Here is a 27,438-nt window from a genome sequence, read left to right as displayed (position 1 = left end):
GTGGGTGGTGAATTTGTCCCCATATTCCTAAAAACTTCAGATTGCAACAACTGCTATCTGTTATTGACTATCGAGGAAAAAGAGTGAAATGGTTAACACAAAGTTGACCTTTTCAAAATATTTACTTGATACTAACAGTGGGCAAACGTGTTTCTTTTGCAGCATATAAATAATAAAATGTATAGGTGGCTCCATTTATCAAAGCAAGGCTCTTGTTGCGTTACCAATCTATGCGAATACAGTCACACATCGAATTAGGTCTCCATTTGGCCATACGTCTGTTACAAAGCATACAGGTCATTGGGTCTGGTGTGGGTCACTGGTACATCTACTATAACTAGCACAAACCAACCTTCGAGTCTCTTGAGTCTACACACCAGGTCCATGTTAAGCGGTGTTTCTCAACCCTTGGATTGAGCCCCCAGTGAATTGTGGGTTGTTTTCATTGATTTTACCAGTTGGCTGCAACTGGGTTTTACGAGCCAGTGTTTCTCAACCACAGGGACGTGTTGCCAGAGGACCACGGGTTGCCTTCATCAGTATGGGTGTAGGTCTTGGTGTGTCATGTAAGCGATCGGTAGTCCTATGTGGTATGTTTCTCCGTTTCTAAGTGCGCTTGTCTCAACAAGGAGAACCACCGATTGAACTAGTTTCACCATGACAGTGGTTTGCAATTGCTGTTAAGTATGTCATCAATGACATTAAGAGGCAAAACTTGGTAATGGGAGTCGAGACCATAAAGGTTGAGAAACACTGGTATAAGGGGAGCAGCTGCGGCCTACATGTATTAACTTCGTGGAGCGGTGCTGGTCAAAGCAAACTTTAAGGGGCCCTCTGAGAATCTGAAAACATATTAGATCCTGTGAGGTAATAATGATAATAATGAACAGTTACTGTGGCTGATTTTTGGCAGTTTTTAGAACGTTACCCTACCGTTTTCCTGTAACCCTCGGCCTTAGTACAAATTGCCTTAACGAGAGAGAGAGAGAGAGAGAGGTTTTTTTGCGGGCACTGATATGCCACATTGCAGCACCCACCACATGACAAACCAACTCAGGACCCAAGTGCAGCCATGCAACGAGTGACACCTCCACGCCACGCTAGGTCAAATAGAATGGAACAGTGGGAGGGTTTTTTCTGGTGGCTGGAGTGCCAATTCTGCCACCAACCTGCAGGTTTTTCCCCCTCAGATAACATAAAATTTAGTGTTAAAGCACTTTGTAAAAGAAGCAAAGGATACACAGGATGTTTATTGAGGAGTCCAGTCATTTTAATGCAGTCACAGTGAGATTGTGGCAGAGAGTCTAGGAATTTGCTGCCGCTCATGTTTGGGACCGCCAGAACACTTAGAAGGCTGGCGTCCTTCAACATCTGCCATAAGATGCTGCAGATGTTCTATCAGACGGTTGTGGCGAGCGCCCCTCTTCTACGCAGTGATGTGCTGGGATGGCAGCATAAAGGACGACGCCTCATGCCTGGACAAACTGGTGAGGAAGGCGCAGACTATTGTAGGCACGGATCTGGACAGTTTGACATCCATGGCAGAGCACCGGGCGCTGAGCAGGCTCCTGTCAATCGTGGATTCAACGAAAGACCTGAAGAGTGCGTGTACTCCGTTAGGAAGTGGGTTAGACGTGAATTGTCTCTCTCTTCATTTCAGTTAGTAAGTTAAGTCGCTTCCCTGAGCAATTTGCCAGCATGCTGGAGCTGATCAGTCAATGCCGTATATTCGTTGAGCAGCCAACTCATGACCACTGCCAGCCCCGGCAGAACTGCAACATCACTGTCCCTGGGATTCAGCCGCTGCACTAGGTGAGCCTACAAACATCCGCGCTTACCTCTGCGTGCAGCCAGTTCAAGCACAGTTGGCTCGGTATTTACTGAATTTCATCAATGGCGTCAGTTGTACCTTGTACATATAATAATTGATTGTTGCAGTAGTTTTTTTAGTAGTTTTTATAGTTCATTGTCAGTGTGTAAAATGATCAGTGTGTTGCAGTAATTGTGATGCTCTTTGCATAAAAAAAAGTGTTCCATTAAAATTTCACTTTTTTCTTTGTGAATTGTAACATTTACTTAAGTGCAGCAAAAAAGTATTTGGCGTCCAGGGGTGCATTAAACCCCAAGTATGTGGCAGTTTAAGGGTTAAATGACTTCTGTAGAAGAGCAGAGATGTGTACATTGTGATTTCTCATTGTGTGCTTCACTCTGTTTTCAGAAGATAAAGCAGCCTACTGCCTTCTAGTTAGTTATTGTTTGTTTTTATATTCCTATTTCACTATTATCTTTTTTTTTTTTTTTCACCCTGTAGGATAAACTGCTATAATGTGTTTGGTGCTCAGGCCCCATTTGGTGGTTACAAGGCCTCTGGAGTCGGCCGGGAGATGGGAGAATACGGCCTGGAAAACTACACTGAAGTGAAAACTGTACGTATTTCAACTGTGTCTCTCTCTAGTTCCTCTTTAGTTAGTTTACTTACTAAACAAAACAGAATACCGTCTGTTAGGTTTACCTACTCTAGCTGCATGTCGCATTGTTGGTAGAACAGTTGTTGGGCCTACTTAACTTTACAGAGTTAGCATATTTAGCGTGCGTTTATTTTTTTCATAGAAACTCTCAAACTGGACCATTTTCCACTCTCGTATATACATTTAAGATAGCCGTAGTGCCACATGCAGGTTAGAAGCTGTTTACCGGGAGCTCTGTTGTTGCTATCCATCATGCACGTTATTCTATATAACCCAAAGGTCACCATTTTGTGACTGGCGAGTGGCGCTCCGCAGGTTTCCCCAAACTACTTCTTCTTTCGGCTTCTCCCATTAGGTGTTGCTTAAGCAGATCATCTTGTTCCATATCTTCCTGTCCTCATCATCTTGCTCTGTTACACCCACCACATTCATGTCTTCTCTCAGCACATTCATAAACCTTCTCTTAGGCCTTCCTCTTCTCCTCTTGCCTATCAGCTCTATCCTTAGTACCCTTGGCTCATTATACCCCTCATCTCTCCTCTGCACATGTCCAAACCAACACAATCTCGCCTCTCTGACTTTGGCTCCCAACAGTCCCACCTGAGCTGACCCTCTAATGTCCTTGTTTCTAATCCTGTCCATCCTCTTCACACCCAATACAAATCTTAACATCTTTAACTCTGCCACCTCCTGCTTCTCCAGACTGAAACAGATAAATATTACCCAGTGAGATTAATGTTTAATCCAAATTAGTGTGCTCATGAAAGGTGAAGTACACCTCTTAAAGGGTAATCAAAGGTCGAGTGTTGCACATAGTAGATGGCATCACTGGCATTTCTCTCTAGCAAATACTCAACTTGCTTTTATTTGTTACGGACTTTGCATTGTGTTTTTATTTACTTTTTGAGTGTCTCCCTTGCAGCATTTACAGCGGTTAATTGATAGCTAAATTAGGCCATTGTGATCGAGGGTTGAATAAGTGTGTTAGATTGTTGACTGCAGAAAAGGCACACGCTGTCCAAACCCCACTGCACATGGAAAGGCTCTGTGATCAGATTGGTCAAGAGCACCCCGATGAGTTGTTGTCCACCAGGCAGCGGACTTTATTTGTTCATTTAACACCACCTCCTTAGCCAGGATGGCACAGCGACATCTCCATGTTCTTTAGACAGACAGATAGGTAGAACTTTATTTGTCCCCAGGGGGAAAATTTGGCTTTTTACAGAAGCTCTTTACGTAAATAAATAGATAAATATACACACACACCAGAATGACTTTAGAGCAAGAAAATTAAAAAGAAAGAAAACGTTTTACTTGGCTGTCACAGTACCATTAATGCAGACATATTGCTGTTGGCATAAAGGTTCTCCCCCCAGTGTTTGACGCACTTCTGCTGAATGATTCATGGGCTGAAAGTCTTCAGTGGTGTTGCGTCAGACAGATGATGTGCCGCTTTGTTCATAATGGTGTTCAGTTTTGCTTTAATCCACTTGTCCATTACAACCTCCAGGGGGTCCAGAGTGCATCCTTTAACTGGTAACAGCAGCTGAGTAAGGCAAGCTTACCTTTCACCGCCCCGCCCCAATTTCTGAACAGGTGCAGCCCCGTCTGGTTTGCGAACAGCAGGGTCTCTAAACAGAATGTCTAACAATGTATAGTGCATGCAAATATACAATATTTATAGTTTGCTCGGCCGCCTCCACTCCTGTCTCGCAAGCTCCGTCCTCTTCCACCCGACTCCAGCTCCTCGAATGGAGTGAGGTGTCCCCTCTTATCCTGCCCTGGATGTGCTCCAGGTGCACGATGATGAACTTCCGGCAGCACTCCCCAGTGTGGCGGAAGTGCTGCCCTTGCACCCGGAAGCACTCAGAGCGTACACCATCCCTGGTCCAGCAGCACTTCCTAGTGTGGCGGAAGTGATGTTCTCCAGGGCCCTAGGACTGTCTAGGCGCCCAGGGAAGAGAAGTGACGCTCTTCCGGTCCGTCCTTCCCCCGGGCATCCCGGCGGGGCAGGATTCCTGATTGTCTATCACAGCAGTCATAAGCAAATGAGTTTTAAGTGTAGATTTAAAAAGTGGGAATGATTCAATATTTATAAGCTCAGATGGTAGGGAGTTCCAGAGCTGGGGAACAGAGAACTGAAGAATGGTGGTAAGATGGCCGAAGGGGACAGTCAAGTGGATGGAGGAAGAGGATCTAAGGGTACGTGAGAGAATGGCAACATGGAGGAGGTTGGACAGATATGGAGGGGCGAGGGTGTGGAGAGCCTTAAAAGTTAACAGAAGAATTTTGAATTGAATGCGGAACTTTAACTGGAAGCCAGTGAAGCTGCTGCAAGACGGGAGTGATATGGTGAATAGAGGGGGCTCTAGTAATGATTGTGTTTATGTACATGTTGCATCACCGGTCCTGGGGGACATTTTCACACCACTGTATGCTGCAATATGGTATATGGGATTGTATGACAGTAAAGCCACTTGACTTGCCAGAGTCCACCCTGAAAACCCTTGGGATTGGTGAATGGGTTCAGCCCTGTTAATAATCAATGGATGAGCTTCAGCTCCTGTGTAATGGGGGGGTTCAGGAAATGGATAAACAGCATGTCTTGTTCGTTGGGACCACTTCTGATGTACAATTTCTGTTACAGGTGACCGTCAAAGTGCCCCTTAAGAGCTCGTAAGTCCAGCAAGTTCACAAGGATCTCCTCAACGCAAGGGGAATGGCGTCCTTCACACCGCTTCATGAGCTCTTAAAAGCTGAATGGGCACTTTGCAAAATTTCTACAGCTCTAATGTTCTTTAGATAAGTAAAGTTACTTTTATGGGATGGAGAGCGTATTCTCAGTCCTGGGCTGGTGTGCGCCCCGCATGTCAGTCATCTGTCCAAAGCACCTAGTTTGAAGTTTATAGACATTACTGGCGTGAACGTACTGGGCTTATTACCAGATTTCACCCCAGAGTAGTTTTTGTATTCACATATGCAGAAACTGTACACTTCTGTAACGTTCTCTTTCTTACAAACCTATTGTATTTAGTCTTTTTTTTTTCTTTTTTGCTGTCAGTGAAATTCTTCCTCTTTTTGCCTGTGGTGCCTTTTTCTATTTTGGGATGGATTCATCATTTAGTAATAAAGGAATATGTAATGTGAAAAACTCACTGAAATGAAATATGCTGTTTGGCGGTGTGTTTAACCTGACTTGGAACGAATGTAACAATAAACAGATCTGGACTGTGATCTTTTGTTGTCCTCTCCTGCCGTGTTCTTTTCTATTTCACTGGTTACTCATTCCAGGAAATCCATTTGCCCGTTTTCAGATTGCGATCCATAACTGTAACACTTGTTCACACAGTAGGCCTGCAGGCATTCTGGACATCAAGATGGTAACCTGAAACGGTGACTGTTCCAGTGTTCTCAGACTCGAGCAGTTTCTGAGTTGTCCAGGTAGGATCCAGCATGAGTCACACACGTAACAAAAGAAAAAGTTACAGTGAAATTTCACAAAAGAACAAATCGCAGAATTTCAGGAAAACCTTTCACACGCAGAATGAAAGGCAGAGAAAAGGTTTTTTCTCAGTTTCATTACAATCTTGGCTTTCTCGTGTTAAACTTCAGTTGCGTTCTCTACTTAACAGTTGTGTGACTTTTCTGTGGTGAACTTACAGGGGCTTCACTTCAGTGTGTTCTGTACGGTTTGTGCCTTACCAACTGCAGATCGTAGACTGAGCTCGTCTCTAGCTAGAATGACAACAAAGTTAGCTTGTTGGGATTATACAGAACATTCCATTAACTTTATTTTATGTTCTATAGACCACAATTATTATGTAACTGTGAAAATACTATAACTAATGACCCTTAGACTTTGATTTACAGTTAAGTGGAAATGCAGACTGCTGTTTTTTTTTTTTAAAGTTTTACGCATTGTACTAAAGAACATATTGTGGATCACTATGACCTTTTATATCTTTGAAGAAATCATTTGAAAACAAACATTGGTTTTCTTTAATGCCCCAGTAACCGCAAGAGCAGCCTATCCCACGTTCCCTTTTAAATGTAAAACCCATGTACTTGTAACCCCCTTGCACAGCCTTTCCTTCTCAAGCAGTGTGCAAGACCCCGAGTTCTTTAGTTTGGTGTCGCCACCCAATAGTTACATTTACTTTCAGTTACATTTAGCTCAGTTGGCTCGTAACAAATCCAACCTTTTCACTCTGTTTAAAGAACAGAAAACTATCTCTTTACTTGAAACCAAGAAACAGACAACAAAACAGTGTGTACAGCACGGAATAAAACACAAAAATGATGAGCTATTTCAAAAAAACTATACGCCATCCTTTCAACACTACTGGTGAGCTCACCGTTAGTACCTATACAGACCCACTCTGTTGGGGGTACCAAACGTAGCTCGGGTGCATAGTGGTTACAAATTAAAACCGCACTGACCCCTTCACTATATGCTGGATTTATGTCCAAATGTCTGTTGATGGCGTTCTCATTTGATAGCCAAGATTCGGCCAGCTCTCTGGCACTTTTAGTACTGGCGTTAAATCTTTCTTGTACATCGTCCCAGTTAAATGTATGTCCTATTGATTTAGTATGCGTGTAGATCAGTGATCATGAGAACTTTCTTCTGACGGCGTTGTAATGTTCATGTATTCGTGTTGCGATTTCTTTCTTTTTTTTTTTTTATTATTTTATAAATCCAGCATATGCAAACTTAAGAAGAATATGTTCATAATAAAATCTTTACAACCAATAAACCCCACTATGTAATTTTTGCTATATATTGCCTTTGATTCTTGTAAATCTAAGCATTATCCTCTGTTGAAGGCCCCTGGTAGAGGCTGAAAGCTCAGGAATAAAAACTATTTTATGATACGCGATTCATTTTCTCCCTTTGTTGATCTCCAGTTGCAAATATATATATACACACACACACACACACTAGGGGGCGTTGCCCCCTGCTCGCCAACCCCCCCGGTTTGCAATATCTGCCAGCCGATTTGCGTCTCTGCCACTCGCGTTTGTGGATTTCACTTTCATCAAACAACAAATCTTTTAATTCTCGTGAATACTCCTCTTCATTGGGAAGAAACACAACTTTTCCCTGATAGCAACACGGATTAGATGATCTACAAGTCTCCGACTTAATGTTTAAATCTGAACAATATATTCAATCTCTCTTCGCTGTTCCGTTATTTCACTGAGTAATAATTTCCGTTTGTTAGCGCTAATGTGATCTTTACTCTCCTTTTTTTGAGACTTTGGAATTTTCATACTTCCATTATCTCTAACCTGCTCTGCATGTGTACCGCTCAAACGTTTTTGAACTCTTTATGACGTTCTACTTTGTCATCTACTCTTTGTCTTTTATTTCCGGCCCTCGGCGTAGTTAAATCTCTTGGCACAAAGTCTCATCTCACGGGACGTAAAAGTATCTCTCTGAAAAAGTCGCGTCTCGTTGCAGGATAAAAAGTCGCGTCTCGTCCCAGGAGTTTTTTATTATAATAGAGAGATAAAATCCTCTGCCTAAAAGTGCAACGATTTTATGTCACGTTTTTTGTCACACTTTAAGTCAGGCTTATTTTAAAACCTACATATATATGTCTGGTATCATTCTTTTTGGAATTTATCAAACTTTAATGTGATGATGTTAGATTTTTGGATTCTTACTCCGTTTTTTAATTTATAAACTAGAATATCAAGAAAATTTGTGGTTTTTATTTTTGATCGAGTAAACTTTCTTTCACGGGAACCAACTATTAAAAAAAACAAAAAAAAAAACCCAAAAATGACCTATTCATAACACCAATATTTAAATTTAGGTGATTTTGTTAGTTGAAGGTCGAGTTACGATGACCCATTGCATACCACTTAAGTTTTCATGTGATTTTTTCCTGTTTAAATGTCATTTTTTTTTATCTATAAGAATTGTCAGTTAAAACGAATGGATCATTCAGTCAGTCTCTTATAACTACTCATCGAGCAGAGTGGACCTCAGTTAAACGGTAAGAGAGTCAATATTTTATTCTCATTTCATGATTTTTTTACTCCGTTAAATGATTGATTTTTCTTTTACATATTGAATTTTGTGTTTTTTGACTCTAATAAATATTTTTCTCTTGTACAGTTACAGATTTACTAATATTCTGGTCACAACTCTGGGTTGGGCGCCAGGGGGGGCTTGCCTCCCCCACGTCAAACAAATACAGACAGGCCTTGGGTGGATGAACTCTTCCTCCTTGTGTCTCTCCTTTGGCGCTTCTCTCACCCCCATCTGGTATCAGGAAAGAAAAAAACAACTCGCCAGCGACTTGAACTCGTGTCCTACAGACTTTCTTCTCGTTTATTTCCTGTTTGCTCCGTTCACCCCTGCTGGACACCTTCTATCCGATAGTACCTGTTTGGGAATGGCGTTCACTTTCATCCCACTAACGTGTTTAACAATGTCAGTTTTCTATCCCTTTCTCTGCACACCAGCGTTTTGCTGTACTTTTTTTTTTTTTGTCTTTTCTTCGTTTTCATATAGTATAGATTTTATCGTCTTTGTCAGCGTTTTGTTGCCACTTCTACTAGTTTAGCGTTTTTGTCTGCTTGTTGCTGTGTCTCACTTCGGTGTTCCGGTAAAGTTATCTTTTTAATGGTGTTCAACTCTGTCCACGTGTGTTCCTTCTCCTCTCTTTTACTTGTGTGTTCCTCCAATCCCGTCCCTGTATCGACCTGAAGATGGACCAATGAGGGAGCACTAACGGGTGTTAAGCTAGGCTTTATGCCACCCTGCTCTGTTTTGGGTTACAAGTCACAACCACACTCACTTTAATTTTGACATTAACTTTATTAACATCCTGGTTACATACTGTTTTGCCATTGCAGGTAGGCACAGTAGACAAACGTAAATCTTGGGATACTAAAAAATGAAGACTGAACGGTCAAAGTAGAACTTCTTAGAGTTGGCACAAGGGGGCAAACAAAATCCCTGTATGAGAAACCGAATACGGTATTTAGATCAGCATGAAAAGGTGAGCCCCACCAGTGGCTTCATGTCACATTTAACCTTTAACTCTTTATATCTGATGATGTGGCACATTTTAAATATAACTTGTGTCGCAGGACCTGCCTGTGCTCTGGGCTGTGAGGGGTAGTTGAGCTTAGACGCCAGTGGCTCTACCCAAGGATGTTGGAGAATTACTGACGTTAAGCCAAGTGGTACAGTAATTGGGTGGAGTTGTACAGAATTTACAGTATCTTAGGCAACACAGTGTAATGTTTTAATGGTCTTTATGTGGAGGTGTGTTTTTTTTTTTTCCTCTTTAAAACTGAATCTTTTTATTTAAAGACAAATTTCATTTGCACAAAGTGCCAGTGTAGAACACCCCATATGTGTGTCTGCTCTTTTTGAAAGAAGCTGCGCAGGCCAGATTCCACAACTGGTGGCACATGTGAAGCCATTTAGGTAGACTTGGTAACCTACTGAGGGGGTCATCCTTGACGTCTACCATGCAGACGGAGTGGTTGCTTCACGTCTGTAAGTGTTCAGTTGTCAAGGCAAGAAAGTGGTCTGTAATTTGGTAGGAAAGTGAAACTTGTCTGCTGTCCTCTCGCCATACACATTCACTAACAGGAGATTGTGTGGCGCCTTCGCCTGAAAAGGTGGGCAGCTCAGTACGCCTCAGGCACCCCAGTGGTGCCTACTAAGTAAAGCTTTGGTGGCTTTGTTTATTTTTGACGTGTTGGGACAGCCTGCTTTCTTTGTATTTATCACATTGGTTTATGATTTATAGAGTGTAATAACGAGTAAAGAATTTAAGGTACTTGTGTACTAAACAGACGGCTAGTACCCTTTTCTATTATCGTGACGCAAATGGGATTTTCGTTTTTAATATCAGGCGCCCCAAGGCTACACTAACCTTAGGGACCTATAGGCAACTATGCTCCACTCCCACTAAATTTAAGGTTAGTATTTGTGGTTGGGTAGGTCAGTCGTTGGTATTTGTGGTTGGGGTAGGTCAGTCTAATAATTTAAACTCCAAAACTTAAGCAACTGGGGCGATTCCCCCATGGAGGCCAACACTAGAATGAGTGGGCTTTGGTTACATTGATATAGTCTGATGGCCAGAAACCCCTCCTAAGGAGAGAGGTAAAGAAGTCAGTTAGTCATTTACCAACCCGCCATATCCTAACATAGGGTCATGGGGGTCTGTGGGAGCCAATCCCAGCCAACACAGGGTGCAAGGCAGGAACAAATCCCGGGAAGGGCGCCAGCCTATTGCAGGACACACACACACACTAGGTACTGCTGTCCGTTCAGTACACAAGTACCGAATTTAACACCAAGAAGGCAGGAGAGTCCAAAATAAGTTGCCTTTGATAACAAAGTTGCATACGAGAAGGAAGATCACAGGGAGAACGCTAAATGCAAATAAAATGGAAGCACAAAAACCGCCTTTACTAGGCAGGATGGTTCATCTCCTTTGCCTCCTGGTTTCCCTTTTTCTTTCAACCCATGTCTCATAATTTCAGTTAGTTGAACCATCAAACTTTCCACTTGTATCCAGACTCCTCGTCCTCCTCTATCTGTGAGGGGCTTTCAGGATGTGTGCCGCCAGCTAACAGTGTTGAGACCCCACTTCCAGCAGATCTGCATGCCTCCTATCAGTCAGGGGATCCTCGGGCCTCCTGCTGACTGGCACTAATATAATAATAATAATTCACATTTATATCGCTTTTCTCGCTACTCGAAGCACTCTACGGGGATGCAAACCTTTGCTACCCCTGCTGAGGATCAGGTATTCTTGTCACCTGATGTCACTTATCAGTCAGGGTGTCCTGAGGTCTCCTGCCCATCTGTCTGTCTGTCCTCACTCTCTGGCTGGGGTGCCTGCATATTACATTTACAGGAACACCAAACAGTTGTTAATAATGGAGGCTTGCAGAATGTCAAGAGCTTCAGTGGTGACAATTTGGTGTAGGCTGACCATTGGTTTGAGAGAGTTCAGGTTAGGAACATCCTACTCATTACTGATGGCATCGGAGAGTGGGGATGTGTTGCTTTTTGATTGGCACGCACAAGTGAGAATTTCTCTTGACTCTGTACAGGTTACGATAACAACCTTGTAATCGAACACTCCAACCTCTAGTCCTTGAACTGCATTTTATATATATATATATATATATAATAAAAAAAAAAAAAAAGGGTCACCCCATCGAGGTCACTTCAACGTCCTTCACTGCCAACCAATGTCACCGCGGCCCTTTTCCTGACAGACTGGGTTTGTTCTTGTGTGTGGTTGGGGAAGCCTGCACTTCCAATCCTTTGGTCAGGTAAACGAGCAATCAGCCCGTGCAACGTGCTTCACTATCAGCAGAGGTTGCCATGCTGTTTGTTTTTTTTCTGTCACTGTGCTTCTCCTGTCTGCCAGGACACATGGCTACGTTGTCGTTTATCATGAGAAGGATCCAGAGCCTAATTATGGGGTGGGTGGGAGTTCTCCAGTCACGTTACACGTGTCCTGTCAAAAGCTCACAAGTAAGACCGAGATCTGGGCTCAAGGCCCAGTTGCTTGCAAGTTTTTATATACAATACTAGCTGTACTACCCGTTTAAGATGGGTTGAAATTAACTGAAAGTAGCCAACAGAGTGAATGTTTGCAGTGCTGCATCTATTGCAATCAGTAGTAAAAATCATTACTACAAATGTTTGTACTGTGCCAACTGTTGGAATGACAAATGTAATGCATGTCTAAGTTAAAAGCCATTTGGTACAGGATTCGTAAAAGCAGTGTTTGATGTGCCGTCTGTTGGAATGACTAATGCAATGCATGTCTCCGTTAAAAGCCATTTGGTACGGGATTCATAACAGCAGTGTTAGTGTTTGTTGTGCCGTCTGTTGGGATGACTAATGCAATGCCTATGTCTCTGTTTATGCCATTTGGTATGGGATTCTTAAGAGCAGTGTAATTGTTTGTGATTTGATCTCTGTACCAAGTTGGAGCAGAGAACTGGACATTCTTTAGGAAGAACCTGGATGAGATATTGAGAGAGCGTAACTATTTGATAAATAAATGAGCTTGATGGACTGAATAGTTTCCTCCTGTTTGTTACATTTCCTATATCTCTGTTGAGAAAAGCCAAGCAAAATGACACCTTTTATTTGCTAACTGAAAAGATTACAATATGCAAGCTTTTGAGGCAACTCGGGCCCCTTCTTCAGGCAAGATGTATCATTTATCTTCATCTTGCTTGGAGAAGGGGCTTGAGTTGCCTCGAAAGCTTGCATAGTGTAATCTTTTTAGTTGGCAAGTAAAAGGTGTCATTTTGCTTGGCTTTTCTCTACATTCATAATGGCTAACACGGTACAGCACCCTAGTACTATATATCTCTGCTGAAATGACATTCAGTGCATTTCATTACTATAAATATTTGATGTGCCAGCTGTTGGTATGACAGAGAGCAAATGGATGGATAAACAGACACTTACAAATATTTGTGATGCACCATCTGTTGGAAATGACAAATGCACTGAAGTCTATTACTATGTATGTGATGCACCTTCTGTTAGAATGACGTAAGTAACTGCAAATGAACAAACACACAAACGTCCTTTTGTTAAGATGGGTGGAAGTTAAGTTTGCAGTGCCCCCTGGTGCCTGTTGTAGCTAACATACAGCTGCATTTGCACTTTGTTTTTCTCTTTGTGTGTTGCATACTTTTTTGGCTAATGCCTTTATCCCAGGCGATTTACACCATTCTTGAAACAACTGGATTCATTTCCTTTGTTTTTCCAATTGGAGCACAATCAGGAGAAGTGACCACCTCTTGGCCACACAACCTCTGGGTTTGAAGTCCAAAGCCCTTAACTACTCCGTCACCCTCCAACAGCAGCTTATAAAGCCATTCTACGAGATGCCTGTTGACCGAGTACACCCCGAATTTAAAGTTGCGCTGCAGCTGCCAAAGGAAATAGAAGAGTTAAATGTTGACCGGCCTTACCCTCCGATTAAAGTTATTATTGAACGCTGCTGAATGTTTAATGGCACCTTTGAATTGTCAAAGTGAAAATCCTCTGCCAGGAGCGCCGTCCAGCTGGCACAAGTCCATGTGGCACGCCATGAAACCGCTGAACTTGAGAACAGAGACGGTTAAACCGATTCATCAGATAATCTATTATCTAATGGCCATACCTTTTGTAACAAAAGGAAAGCGGGGGTGGGGGGCGTAAAACGCAACACGGAAGACTTCGACAAAAACCACAAGATAAATGAAGATGTCATTGGGCCACCAAATGCCATAGGACATCAGTAAACACCTAACAAAGCAATCCCAGCAGTTCATCTTGTAACGTTAACACTCGAGATCAAATTGAGATTTATGCAAAGTACATTATACAATCTTTCCTTCGGGTCTTCTTCAAATTAGGATGCAGCCATGTCTGAAAAGACGAAGAAAAAGGTGAACACGTTTATAAATTCCGTCAAATTCAGTCTGGGCCGCCGCCTTGCCGTTCGTAACAAGTCAGTGACGTCACAATCACGCGCTTTTTAACCACATCGGACCCCACACTAGAGGCGTTCTGCAGGGAACAGGGGAGGCGGGCGGTCAAGTCAGAGGGCTGTTAAGGCTGACTTGGTCGTGCCTGTTCAAAGAGTTAAATTGACGGGAAGCAGACAGCATGTATTTTCAGGAAAATATTATTTTACCTTTTTTTAACTACATATAACTTTACAGAGAAAAAAATCTATGTTTAATTTCATTTGTGACGGACTGAAAATTGTTGCTCTCACACCGGCGTGAGGCCGGCTAGTCCCCTGTGTGTGTGTTTGCATCCCGGTGTCTCCTGCGCTTCAGATCCCTTCAGGTTTTCGAGTCGTTTGGTGCTGCAGGCTGTGCCACCGTCGTAGTATTTTGCTGTTTTCTTGTTTTATTTTGTTTGTTTATTCTTCTTGTCAGACATGAGTATCAAGAGGACGAGCTTCCCCCGCTAAGCACTGTCTGTCTAAGCCCCTTTCCAAGCCTCTTCCTCCTGTACTTTGCCCTGACAAAGCGCGGCCGCGGTGCGTTTGCTGCCTGCTTGGTCGCCACCTCGTCCCCCTCGTTACGCCAACTGATTACCCGCCTGTTCGGTTAGTCGGTGGGCCGGCCGGCCGGCCAGGAGGGAGGGAGTCCGCATCACCCCTCATCTAGAGATCTGAATCTCCTCTGCGGGGTCTGTTTGCTTCTTCTCTCCCAACACCCAGCCGGGCTTCCTGCGGCTCTCCATGTTGGCGGCAGTGGCCGCCTCGCTGGCTGCACTCATCCGTTGGAGCCGCGGCGCTTTGCTGGCCAAACTGTCGGTCAGCTGGCAGGAGGGGGTTCGCCGCGTTACCGGAGTCATGGACTGTCGTCCTCTTTAGTAGTCACTTAGTCGCTGGGAAACGAGAAGATTTCCTCCGAGCAGGTCGGGTTGCTCCCAGTTGAACAGAGGCGGCGGAGGCACCTCGGGACACCGCATCACGCGAAGGCGGCGAGGGCAGCGAAGAAGAGCCATGTCGGAGGACAACAATGTGGACAGATTCATCAAGGTAGGCGACAAAGAGTCCGGGGAACGGGGGTTGTCGTTATAACGAGTTAAACTTAAAGTCCGGTTCATGCCTTAGAAAGCCCACTGCATGGCCATCTCTTCAATGCTGCTGGAAGAGAAGAATTGATCACCCGATTAATGTCTGGTTATGCCTTTGGCAGTGCCAGTAATTGAAATAATTTGGTAAGGCGACTTCTTTTTGTTTTGGGCAGCACGGTGGCACAGTGGTAGCGCTGCTGCCTCGCAGTAAGGAGACCTGGGTTCGCTTTCCGGGTCCTCCCTGCGTGGAGTTTGCATGTTCCACACCCAATCCCCTCCGTGTCTGCGTGGGTTTCCTCCCACAGTCTAAAGACATGCAGGTTAGGTGCATTGGCGATCCTAAATTGTTCCTAGTGTGTGCGCCCTGCGGTGGGCTGGCGCCCTTCCTGGGATTTGTACCTGCCTTGCGCCCTGTGTTCGCTGGGATTGGCTCCAGCAGACCCCCGTACCCTGCGTTAATATATGGCGTGTTGGCAAATGACTTATTTTCTTTACCTTTCTCCTTAGGAGAGTTTTCCGGCCATTAGACTATATCAATGTAACCGAAGCCCACTCATGTTAGGATAAAGAATGCAACTTATTGATAACATAATGATTATAGGAATACAACCGCTTATACAGTCTGCTCCAGAATTTTTGGCAACTCGGTAAGATGACTAAAGGGAGGGTCCTTAATGTTTTGGTTTCTTATTTTAATCTCACACTGGGGGGTGGAAAACACATTCTTATAAATTTACTTCAAATCTGTCATCATGAATAATTATTTTGAACAAAACCACAGGTGCCACTATTATTGGCACTGCTAGAAATTTTTATGAACAAAGTGTAACTGACGCTTTTTTTTTTCCTTTTAATATGTGACTTTTTGTTTTTCAATGTGGGTAGGAGCTTTCACGCAGTAATCCATGACCTCCTGTGTCACTGCGGTGTAATTATGAGGTGGCCCGGGGGCCAAATCCCTTTATTTATTTATCAACATGGGAAGATATGTGAATGCACATTTCAAATGAGACAGAGAAGCGCGTTGAGCTTAATAAGTAAGAGAATGACTATGAAAAATAGCTGTTGCCTGAAAATGGTCGGGGCAGTGGTGAAAATGTTACCAGCTTCCCTGGAAGAGGACCCCAAGGGTATTGTGCACCCACAAGTCAGGTCAGTTTGGGGAGCAGGCACTGGTACAGTGTGTTGCCACACCCACCACATGACGAAACGGCTCGGGATCCTGGTTGGCAACCTTCCATCAAGACACGCGGTCCAGTCCCACCTTCCAGAAATGACCGGCTACCTGCCACAACCAGGTAATGTGCCTTGTTCGAGACTCCATGACCAGTCGCTCTTGACAGACAGTCAAACCAGCGGTACCCATGGATTCTCCGAAGAGACACAGGTACTGAAGGAGTTTCCAGTCACTGGATAGCGTCCATGTCTCACAAACTGGGAGCACCAAGACTCTAAAGACTTGGACCTTCGTCCTTTATAGAGATATCGGGAGCGCCACACACCCCTTTCCAGTGACCTCATGACCCCCCCATGCTCTCCCAGTCCGTCTACTGACTATATAGGAAGAGTCACCAGAGACATGAATGTCACTGCTGAGGTAAGTAAACCTCTCAACAAGGTCGACACTCTCTCCGCAGTCGGACACACTGCTGATGGCCGTGCCCAAGAGGTCACTAAAGGTCTGGATCTTTGGTTTTTATCAGGACACTCACGAGCCCAGACACTCCCAGACTCCTCGCTCAGTCGATCACAGCATTGTCGGCAAAGTCAAGATCAGTTCATCTTTCTTAACCAAAAGATGCCACACAGCTTCTGGTGCACCCACATGTGGTTTAAAAACAATCCCTAAGGAGAAATGCAGACAAAAAGTGACATCCGGGGGTCATCAAATTTAGAAAACTACCATCAGACACCACCTCCGTGTCGATGTATTATTTGGAAGACATGCCAGAAAAAAAGACTTTTCTGTCCTTATAACCACAGACATCAGTGCCTGGAGTTTACTAAATGCTACTGGGACTTTGAGTGGATCTGTGGTCAGACGAAACAAAAATGGAGCTTTTTGATATCGAACACTAAGGGTAGTTTGGTGTAAAAAGAAAGGCAGACACACCGAAAAGAACCTGAACCCAACTGTCAAGTATGGTGGATGTTCTGTGATGGTGCAGGGTTGTTTTTCCTCCCATGTTCCTGGTAAGCGTGTTTGTGTATTTGACATCATGGAATTCATGAAATGCTAGGAGATTTGAAACTTCAATCTGCCAAGAAACTAAAACGGCAGGACGACGATCCAAAACATGTCTAAATCAACCAAAAAATGGTTAAAGGGACACAGTCAAGCTTTCTATATGGCCATTTCAGTCCATGGACCTAAACCTAATCGAAATCCTGTGGGGTGAGTTGAAGAGGAGGAGGGGGGCACAAGAGCACATTGAGGACCCCGGATGATGTGGAGAAATTCTGTAAAGAGGAACGCTAATCTGATTGCCTGCTCCGTATCCTCCATCCTTGTCAGATTAGATTATAAAAATGTCCCGGCAGGGTTGGGGGGGTGGTTGGGGTTGTACAAAGCAGGGGTGCCAATCATGGTGGCTTTTGCTAAAAGTAAGCATTTCTTGGTGAGGAATTAATTTTTTTAATAATTTTTATTGCGCTTTATATTTAACAATCTCAAAGTGTTACAAAATAAGAATAAATTAACAAACAAGATAATCTATAAAAATAATTTAACAAAATGTCTTTCTAAAAAGATGATTTTTTTTCCCTCAAATTAAGTTTACTTCAGTTAAATGTTGGCTTTCTCTCTTTGTTTCATAGCAGTAGAGTGTTAGCCATAGATTGATACAGGAAAAAGTAGGGTGAAATGACACATTTTATTGGCTAACTAAATAGATTACAAATGCAAGCTTTCGAAGCAGCTAAGGCCCCTTCATCAGGCGTAGGTGTAACCTCATTGTTTCAGTGTGAGATCACCAAAAGTGTGGTGTTTTTTAAATTACCCTTTTTTTATTGCGTTCCTTGTGTGCCAATGATTGTGATTGGTCTCGTGGCCTGGAACCCCTACAGATTTTATTTTTTTCTCCAGCCTTCTGGAGTTTTTTTTGTTTTTTTTTTTGTCCACCCTGGCCATCGGACCTTACTCCTTTCTATGTTAACTAATGTTGTCTTATTTTAATTTTTTATTTTGTCTTTTATTTTTCTTCTCTTCATTATGTAAAGCACTTTGAGCTACTTTTTGTATGAAAATGTGCTAAATAAATAAATGTTGTTGTTGTTGTATATCCACATACAGTAGAAGACCGGACAGACAAACATACAAAAGCGGTTTACTGACTATTTATAGTTTGAATTTATCTTGGCACAGATGAAACATTTTCACAATGCCAAGTCTTTAAGGGTGATGACTGGTGTTGAGTGCATTGTTGTTGTTGTTGTTGTTCCGAGTTCAAACGGAAGCCTTTTCTTGGGTTAGACTGCACTCATTCTCTTTGTGACGTGGTCCTTTTTCCATGGTTTGCTGTCATGGTGCCTCTCGCACCTTGCTGTTAGGCTTTTTGCTTTGTCCTCTGCCACTTCATAGGGAAAAGCGTTCATCTTTCTGGCCTAAGAGGGTAGGTGTACTGAAAAACTCCCTCCTTTAAGTAGCGGCTGCTTCTCAGATTTGGTTCAGTCTCCTGCATTGAGCTTGCCTTGGCAGAGGGTCTCTTAGAGTTAGTTCAGTGCGTCTAACTCCATGGAGGGGAGATCCCCGGCCAGTGGCGGAGTAGTTCAGGACGTCCACGGCTCCATGGAGTGGAGCTTCCAGGCTAATAAAGTAGGGCTGTGGAGTCGGACACAATTTTGGGTACCTGGAGTCGGCAAAAATGTACCGACTCCTAATAAATTGAAATAGTAATGAAAAAAAAAAATACAGCAAGTTCAAAAGTCCAGCTGGATTTCTGCATCTCTGTTAAATCTGCTGTCCTATCGGAGTGCCTATCAAAAGTCCTAAACTGCACTCATACTGTATCGTCAAGACAATTGGTGTATATGCTTCATTTCCGTGGGTTTTTCTCCAAAGTAATGACTGAGATAGATTTATTTTGGCTTTTTGTCAACTGTGCGTGTGATTTTAAGTGACGTTTTCATACACCAAGTTAGTTTTAGGTGGAGTTGCCTTTAAAATGCTTAACCCTAAGCAAACTCTTTGCACAGCTCAAAACGAGTTCCTCCCGATAGTTTACTCTAATTTAGGGCCTGTTCCTCCTCAAAGAACTGGTGTAATTGAGTTACGTTTCTGGGCCTCTTTGCACAGACATGTTTCTTCAGTTCAGTCCACAGATTCAGGTCAGGGCTTTGTGATGGTCACTCCAATACTATTACATTATTGCCTACTTGGGGTCGTTCTCCTGTTTTAAGACCCCTTTGCATTGAAGCTTTAGCTTTCTGCCTGATGGCTTCCAGATAAAGTGAGGTCATCTATTTTAAGAAGTGCACCAGTCACTTTACTCCCACGACATCATGCTGCCTCCCCTTGTACTTCACAGTTGGGATTGGTGCTCTTTGCATTAAGAGCCTCGCCCTTCAGCCTCCAGATATCTCATTATGGCCAAGCAGTTCAATTTGTTTTGTCTGACCAGAGGGACCTCCTCCAAAAGCCTCCACCTGTGTCCTGCTGAGCAACTGCTAACTGTCCTCTAGTTTTGTTTATGTTGATTTTGGCATAATGGATTCTTTCTTGGTCAGCAGCCTCTTGTACCTTGGCTATGAGGTGATCTTTTAAAGGTGGCTGATGACCCTTTCTGTTCCTGATGCTTCAGCAGCTCCTTAGTGGTTGTCTTGGTTTTGTGTTCTTGATTCCTTCCTTGGATTTAATTTATGCCTCCATTCCTGAGCGACTTAAGGCCGGGTTTATACTTAACACGACGTGCCCCAACAAGTGTTGTACTATTTTAATTCTGGAGGAATCCACCAGGTGGCAGTGCGAGAGATAATCGCGGTGAGAACAGGTTTCGGCTTTGTTGTGTTGTAAATTGCCTGGAACATCCATTGAATTCTGAGGACACTTTACCACAATATCTCTGTAAAGAATGGATGTTTAATGATTACATCCAGCAATCCAGGGACCAAGCATTGGGCTTAAGGCAGAAACAATCCCAGGATGGGGCATCAGCTCATCGCAAGGTGAATATAAGCACTCACATACACTGGCGTCATTTTAGTGTCACCACATCCCCAAACCCGAGTATCTTTAGAAGGAAACCAGAGCACACGGAGGAAACCCACCAGGAGAACATGCAAACTCCAGGCAGGGAACACCAGGGACACGACTCCCAGGAGACAACAGCGCCACTGTGCCGCCCCCACGTTTGTAATTATTAGAAGTATTCATTATTTAAATGAAGTTAACGACTTATCTGTAAAATGTAATACACATAGTTTAACACCACGGTTTTCAAACTTTTTTGAACAAGTACCACTCTGCTAGGACCAGTAAACTGAAGTACCACTGTCAATGAATCGTTGATTTACACCCGTGTTGTTTTGAAGAAAAAGTCACTATAATGACTATAATTATGACGTTAAAGTGATATTAAACTAATTAAGGAAATGGGTGCCCACGCTAATAAAAGCTGGCTTGGAGTCTTCCACGCATTTACAGTAGTATACTTATACTATATATGATTACATGCAACATATTGACATTCTAGCAACATCGATTCGTGGAAAATAAAGGACCACACGAGTACCACTTGGCATGACTTGAAGTACCACCGTTTGAAAACCGTGGGTTTAACACATTTCATCATGAAAGTGATATCAAATATAAATCTGAGGATTTCAAATGTGCAGAGAGCTGGAATATCATACATGTAATGTGTTCTGTGTGTCTTGATTGCTGTCGTAAGTTCAGGAGGAAGCCCCAGAAGCTTATAGCGATTTAACAGCTGGGTCGGTTTTAAGATGACGTTTATGACGGTTTACTTTAATGATAAACTATGAGGTTAAAGAGGACATTTCGACATTTAAGCCAAAATACACCTGTTCATCTTGTTCTTAATTTTTCTTTCCCTGTGCCTCAAATACGCCGCCGTACATTCTGTTGCTGTTGTGAAGCTGCAAAACAATAAAAAGACGGCATATAAGATGGTATGTGAGACCTTTAAAATGTATCGTGCCATTACATTAGGAATATGTGACACTTGAATATAAAAGCGCCACAAATGCATTTGTATATCGCCATTTTGCTTCACTACATCGAAATGCGCACATCAATCCCGGAAGATCGGCAAAGCGGCTTTCTGTCACATGTAGATAGTAAATGGAGACTGTGACATCACATTCCGAATTTTATTGCACTGCCCCCAAGCCCAGCCCGACTTTTTGCTGGTACTGCAACTCTCATTAATTTCTGAGGACACAAGTAAGCCCGCGATTCTCTAGAGAATCGTAAATCCAAGAATGGCAATCCGTTTCTGTTCTGTCCGATATTTGGATGGATGACATATCATGGAGGGTGGGTGCGTCTGGGGAAATGTCATTTAATTAAATAAGCATATCTGTACTAAAGCGGTTTCGTTTTGTGGAGACGTGATTCTGTTGCCTTTGCTGACACCGACTGCTGGCAGAGTGGAGCACAGCAAGTTTAGTTTACAGGTTGTGGTATTCGTGTGCCAGCCACTGCGTCTGGGAAGCTGCTGGGTTTGAGTCTGTGACCGTTATGTGATCTATATTACTGGCACAGTGGATTAGAGCAAGTGTAGTGTACAGGTTGTGTTGTTTGGGCGCCACCAACTGACTCTGGGAACCCGCTGCGTTTGACTCTGGGGCGTGCGCCACGGCGCAGCACGTATGCGCCTCGGTGGGAAGCCGCTGCGTGGTGAAATATCATGGAGGGTATAGGCGGTGGTGTGGGCGGTCGCGTCCGGGCAGCTGTACAACCTGGCGTGCATGCTTTACCTCAGGTTTAGTTCACAGGTCGTAGGCATGGTAAAGTTTTTCCATTTAATTCAATAACCCTATTTGAACTAAAGCGGTTTCTTTGTGTGGGCGCCTTGGTTCATTGTTTTTATCCATACGGGCTCGTTTACAGGTCGTAGCCATACGGGCTCGTGTTTGTATTACTGATCGTTGAGCTTCCTCCATTTGGATACGTGCCTCCTTTTGCCTGTGCTGTGTCAAAAGCGCGTTGTGGGCGCGCTCGTTCATTGTGTTTATCCATACGGGCTCGTTTTGTATTTCTGTTAGTTGAGCTCTTTCATTGTGGAGCCGTGATGTCTTTGCTTCTGGTGTGTGTGAAGCGCGTTGTGGGAGCCTCCAGGCACAGTGGAGTAGAGCAAGTGTAGTTTACAGGTTGTGTTGTTTGGGCGCCACCTACTGACTCTGGAAAGCCGCTGCGTTTGACTCTGGGGCGCCATGCCGCAGTGCGCATGCGCTTCGGTGTGTCCACCGTGCATAAATCGACTGTCGTTTAGTAATATAGATACTCTTAGGATGCGTCAAATGAGCACTAGGAACCCGTGGCAGCCATGATGCGTACGCCTTCTGAGTGTGAAGTATAAACTGGCCCCTTGGAGTGATTGTACGGTAGCTTGTGGTGCCTTGAACCTTCTTAGAGCTGGCTCCTGAGGAGTAACTCGATTTGGAAAGGTCCACAATTTTTCTCCAAGGGTCTTGACTCCGTTCTTTTGAATTTCCCAATTGTCTTAACCAAAAGAAGGCTCTGGATTTATGGTTAGGGCCTTGTATACACCCACCGGTGTCTCGGTTAACCAATAACTATCACTGTTATCAACTTGGAAGCTGCTAAAAGTAATTACATGAATTACTGAAATCATCCATTCTATTCTGTGCGACAGCAGCCTTTGAGAATGGAGACTTGTGTCAGATATTCAGTGGGTCACGTTAGTTAAAAGCTTCTATGAATCTGTCTCCTCATCACTGTTTGGGAGGAGATCTCTTATGGAAATGAAGTAGATGCACTAACTTCGCACAAGAATCGTGTTTTGTAATGTGATGTGTGTGTCTTTAGGGAAATTTTGGGTGGGAAGGTTTTCAGCCAAGGTTTATGTAGGCCTCAAGTGCATATTTATGGACCCCAAGGGAAACCCCAACTCCTCTCCAAGCCAGTGCCAAAACACCCAGGGGCTAAGAAGTTAGGCCAAGTCTAAAAACGTTATGAGATGCAGCAAGACACTGACCAAGGGTGGTAAGCCTCAGATTCACATAAATCCAAAAAACACTCCTGCTACCGGCTACCCAGCATTGGCTTGTCCGTTTGCTCATTAAACATTGTGCCCCTTTAACCACATGGGCAGAAAACACAGAACTGCCAGGCCTAACAAAGAAGGGGGGGGGGGGGGTGTGCGCAATTTGGTGGTTAGCCAATTAGTGTGCCCACCTACACATCTGGTTCTAGAAGAATTTGGGATTACTGTTACTGCAGGGTTAGCCGCCGTGAACTTTGTGTGAGCTGCTTACCTTATAGTGGAAAGTGACCATCCATCTAGGACCATGAAAACTGCACAGTGGTAGAGTTTCAAACTATGAGGGTTGGTAGAGAAGCCACACAGAAGAGCAGTGTGGTCAGACTTGTGTTGTTCTTGGTTATCAAGATACCAGTGTTGGCACACTAAGCCCTGCTCATGAGCCGGCCGGTCGTCTTTGGGTGCATGTTTGTGTAGCTGTTAGCTTGCAAAATGTTATCGGCCTGATCTTCATTATGGGGTTTCATTTGCTGCCTGCGTTCTTGCTTTCATTGCCACCTTGTTTCTTCTCCTTGCACCAGTGTTGTGTTGCTCTTCTAATATAGATGTACACATGAAGTCAGCAATTATTTTGTTTCTCTTTTGCGCAAGGAGACCTCCATCTTAGAGGAGTACAACATCAACTGGACACAGAAGCTGGGTGCTGGGATCAGTGGGCCTGTCAGGTAAGGGAGAGCAACCTGCTGCCCGGGAGTGTGACGTCATTCTTTAGCAGTGCGCCTTGTGGATTTGTTATTGTTGTTTGTTAAAGTGATACTACTGCTTTATAACTATTTCTTTACATGCTTCCATAGTTTTTAGCCACTGCTTTTACAATGTGTTTTTTTACGTTATTTGATTGACATCTTTATTCAAGCAGGGTTCATATGGGTACTGAAAAACCTGGAAAGTGATGAAAAATGAACAAGCCAAAATGCAGTACTAAAAAGTCTTTGAAATTCTACGTAACATTTTAATTTGAATTCCAATAGTTACATGTCAAGGTATAAAACGGGGGTCTCAAACTCCTGACCTGGAGGACTGCAGTGGCTGTAGGTTTTCATTCTAACCCTATTCTTAATTAGTGACCAGTTATTGCTGCTAAATTAGCTTCTTTTGAGTTCATTTTAATTGACTTGTTTTTTTAAGATTTGTTCCTCTGAATTGCTTCATTTCTTTCCTTAACACTAGAATTACCAGAGCCTACGAAAAAACTCGTAGATCCGTCCCACCTTAAATCGCTTTGCACTTCTCCGTCAGCGTCTTTTGTCCTGTAAATGTGTGGATAAGCAGCAAACGGCAAGCAGCCTGCTATCACATCCCCCCACCCACACAGTTTTCTCAGCTCAAGTCTGTTTACATGTGTGTCAGTTGCTTAGAGTTGTATAGAGTGAGAAGTAATAATAATTATACAGAGTGAGAAGTCAAGCAAAATGACACCTTTTATAACTACTATATCGTTATTTGGAACACTTGCATTTCATGTGTGTTCTGTGTCTACAACATTCTATGTAAACACATCGTTAAAACAGAAACTTTTTCATGTTTTAGTAATAATTGACAAAATGTAGACATGAAGTGTTTAATGTGTGAAGCCTGAATTCCAAATATCAAAAATGCTTTCACAAAAGGTACAAATATAACAGAACAAGTGCGTTTCTATTCAAGAATACAACTGCAGAAAAAGAACCCGCGTTAGGGTGCGACATTGACACGCCTTTGCTACGACCGCTTCGGTGGCGCGACGGTATCAACTGTTGACTGGTAATCAAAACTTCACGGGTTCAATCCCAGACGAGTCCGTTTTGAGAAGTGAGCTGCTCGTATTCTTACTATTTTAGAATAAAAACATACATTTGATTTGAGTCTGTAACAACCGGTGTAATTTATGATACTTGGAAAGGTTAGCTTTGTTTTTTTAATTTAGTTTTATTCTCTCAGCCGTGTTCACGATCCCAACCAAACCCCGCATACAGTGCTGTTTTCACATAGACGCACTATAACAGGTCAACTCGGATCATGATAACGGTTCTACATCGGAGCAAGAATGCACTTTTGCCATCGCTGTACTTTGTACATGGGAAGCTCTGCACTCTACTTGTGACTTAACGCTGTAGGAAGTAAGTAAATAACTCAAGGTAAATAACATTTGATCTCGCTCTTATGTAAGTAACATAAATGTTGTTTTGGGCACATGCACCGTCCGTACATACACCGTCCTTTGTATGTAAGAGCCAGATCGAATGTTATTTACCTTTGTTTATTTACTTACTTCCTACAGCGTAAAGTCACAAGTAGAGTGCAGAGCTTCCCATGTACATGTACAAAGTACAGCGATGGCAAAAGTGCATTCTTGCTCCAATGTAGAACCGTTGTCATGATCCAAGTTGACCTGTTATAGCGCGTCTATGTGAAAACCGCACTGTATGCGGGGTTTGGTTGGGATCGTGAATGCGGCTGAGAGAATTGGGGGGGGGGGGGAAGCTAACCTTTCCAAGTATCATAAATTACACCGGCTGTTTCAGACTCAATCAAATGTTTTTATTCTAAAATAGTTAGAATACGAGCAGCTTCCTTCTCAAAATGGACTTGTCCGGGATCGAACCCGTGAAGTTTTGATTACCAGTCAACCGTTGATAACATTGCGCGACCGATGCAGTCATAGCAAATGCGTGTCAGTGTCGCACCCTAACACGGGTTCTTTTTCTGCAGTTATATTTTTGAATAAAAGCGCATTTGTTCTGTTATATTTGTACCTTTTGTGAAAGTGTTTCTTTGATATTTGGAATTCAGGCTTCACACAGTATACACTTCATGTCTACATTTTGTCAACTATTACTAAAACATGAAAAACGTTTGTTTTAACGATGTGTTCACATAGATCGTTGTAGACACGGAACACACATGAAATGCAAGTGTTCCAAATAACGATATAGTATTTATAAAAGGTCGCATTTTGCTTGACTTCTCACTCTATACAACTCTAAGCAACTAACACGCAGGTAAACAGACTTGAGCTGAGAAAACTGTGCGGGGTGGCGGGATGTTATAGCAGGCTGTTTGCTGCTTATCCACTCATTTACAGGACAAAAGACGCTGACGGAGAAGTGCGAAGCGATTTAAGGTGGGACGGATCTAAGAGTTTTTTCGTAGGCTTTGGTAATTCTAGTGTTAAATGGCCCCCAAACAGAATTGAAATGTGAAGTGAGTGAGCCAACAGAAGACCAACTGACTGACTCTGGGCCTCAAACTCCAACCAGTTGCTTCATTAGGCACCGATTCTTGTTGTAAATTAAACCCGTTCTTTAATTTCATGGCCTGTTGCTGCTTTTATTGTACAGTAGCAGACATTTCAAAAAATGTTGATTTTTTTCTTTTCTAAGAGAGCTGCTACACCTTCGTCTTTCTTTTATTTTCAAATATTGTTGTTAATAGGTTGAGCTCTGAATGCAGAGACTGCCTTTTCTTATGAAGCGTATCATTTGGACACCTGGTGTGTTCTTGATTTATTCTAGTAATTTCGTTGATTAGCTCGGATACCTTTTGGTTTTCAATTAATTTTTTTGGGAAAGATATGAGATAATCTGACTTAAGAAGGCCCTCAGAGTTTCCCAGACTGTTCCTGCAGGTATCTTTCACGTGGATGTTAGAGATTGCATTGAGTAAGTAAAGCTGGAAAAAATATTGGTTAGTGTGTTTTCATTTAAGGCTGTAAAGCAAAATATATGGGACTACTTTGAAGGTGGGGGGGGGGGTTCTTTTCTATACCCACTGTATATAAATAATACATAACTGTGCTGTTACTGTGGGTGAATAGCATGAACTTCAATGTCAGAGTTTGTAAGTGGTCAGCAATTTAAAATGGGCCAGGTGTTTGACTACCTGTCTGATCTGATTAGGTTCTTGTAAATTTGCTGTTGGTATTCAGAAGTGGAGTGTACATTAGAATACTTTTGACGAGAACAGGCCATTCAGCCCAACAAAGCTCGCCAGTCCTATCCACTTATTTCATCCAATAAAATATCAAGTCGAGTTTTGAAAGTCCCTAAATTCTTACTGTCTACCACACTACTTGGTCGCTTATTCCAAGTGTCTATTGTTCTTTGTGTAAAGAAAAACTTCCTAATGTTTGTGCGAAATTTACCCTTAAGTT

At 43.1% G+C, this 27,438-nt stretch overlaps 3 protein-coding genes across 18 annotated transcripts in view; 2 read left to right on the top strand and 1 right to left on the bottom strand.

Moving 5' to 3' along the window:
* Positions 1–5,702, top strand: part of LOC114669151 (aldehyde dehydrogenase, mitochondrial-like) — a 177,465-nt gene extending 171,763 nt beyond the window's left edge. Inside the window, exons 13-14 of one of the 2 annotated variants that reach the window (XM_051921220.1) lie at positions 2,312–2,426; positions 5,116–5,702. In XM_051921220.1, the coding sequence (XP_051777180.1) occupies positions 2,312–2,426; positions 5,116–5,148 (148 nt within the window). In that variant the 3' untranslated portion in view covers positions 5,149–5,702. The remainder of the gene's footprint in view (positions 1–2,311; positions 2,427–5,115) is intronic. The other variant, XR_007933891.1, reaches the window with a different exon arrangement.
* tmem116 (transmembrane protein 116) overlaps positions 1–27,438 on the bottom strand; it is a 175,960-nt gene that overhangs the window by 79,248 nt on the left and 69,274 nt on the right. The window lies entirely within an intron of this gene.
* mapkapk5 (MAPK activated protein kinase 5) overlaps positions 1–27,438 on the top strand; it is a 177,495-nt gene that overhangs the window by 123,648 nt on the left and 26,409 nt on the right. Inside the window, exons 1-2 of one of the 7 annotated variants that reach the window (XM_028825289.2) lie at positions 14,277–15,022; positions 23,898–23,971. The exons of 3 other annotated variants lie outside the window; for them this stretch is intronic. In XM_028825289.2, the coding sequence (XP_028681122.1) occupies positions 14,987–15,022; positions 23,898–23,971 (110 nt within the window). In that variant the 5' untranslated portion in view covers positions 14,277–14,986. Of the gene's footprint in view, positions 1–14,276; positions 15,023–23,897; positions 23,972–27,438 lie in introns of those variants that run through there. 3 more of the 7 variants (XM_028825287.2, XM_051921221.1, XM_028825286.2) reach the window with 3 other exon arrangements.

Source organism: Erpetoichthys calabaricus, chromosome 18 (genome assembly GCF_900747795.2).
Source record: "Erpetoichthys calabaricus chromosome 18, fErpCal1.3, whole genome shotgun sequence".
In the NCBI taxonomy this organism is placed as follows: Eukaryota; Metazoa; Chordata; class Cladistia; order Polypteriformes; family Polypteridae; genus Erpetoichthys; species Erpetoichthys calabaricus.
This window is presented reverse-complemented; position numbering and strand designations above follow the sequence as displayed.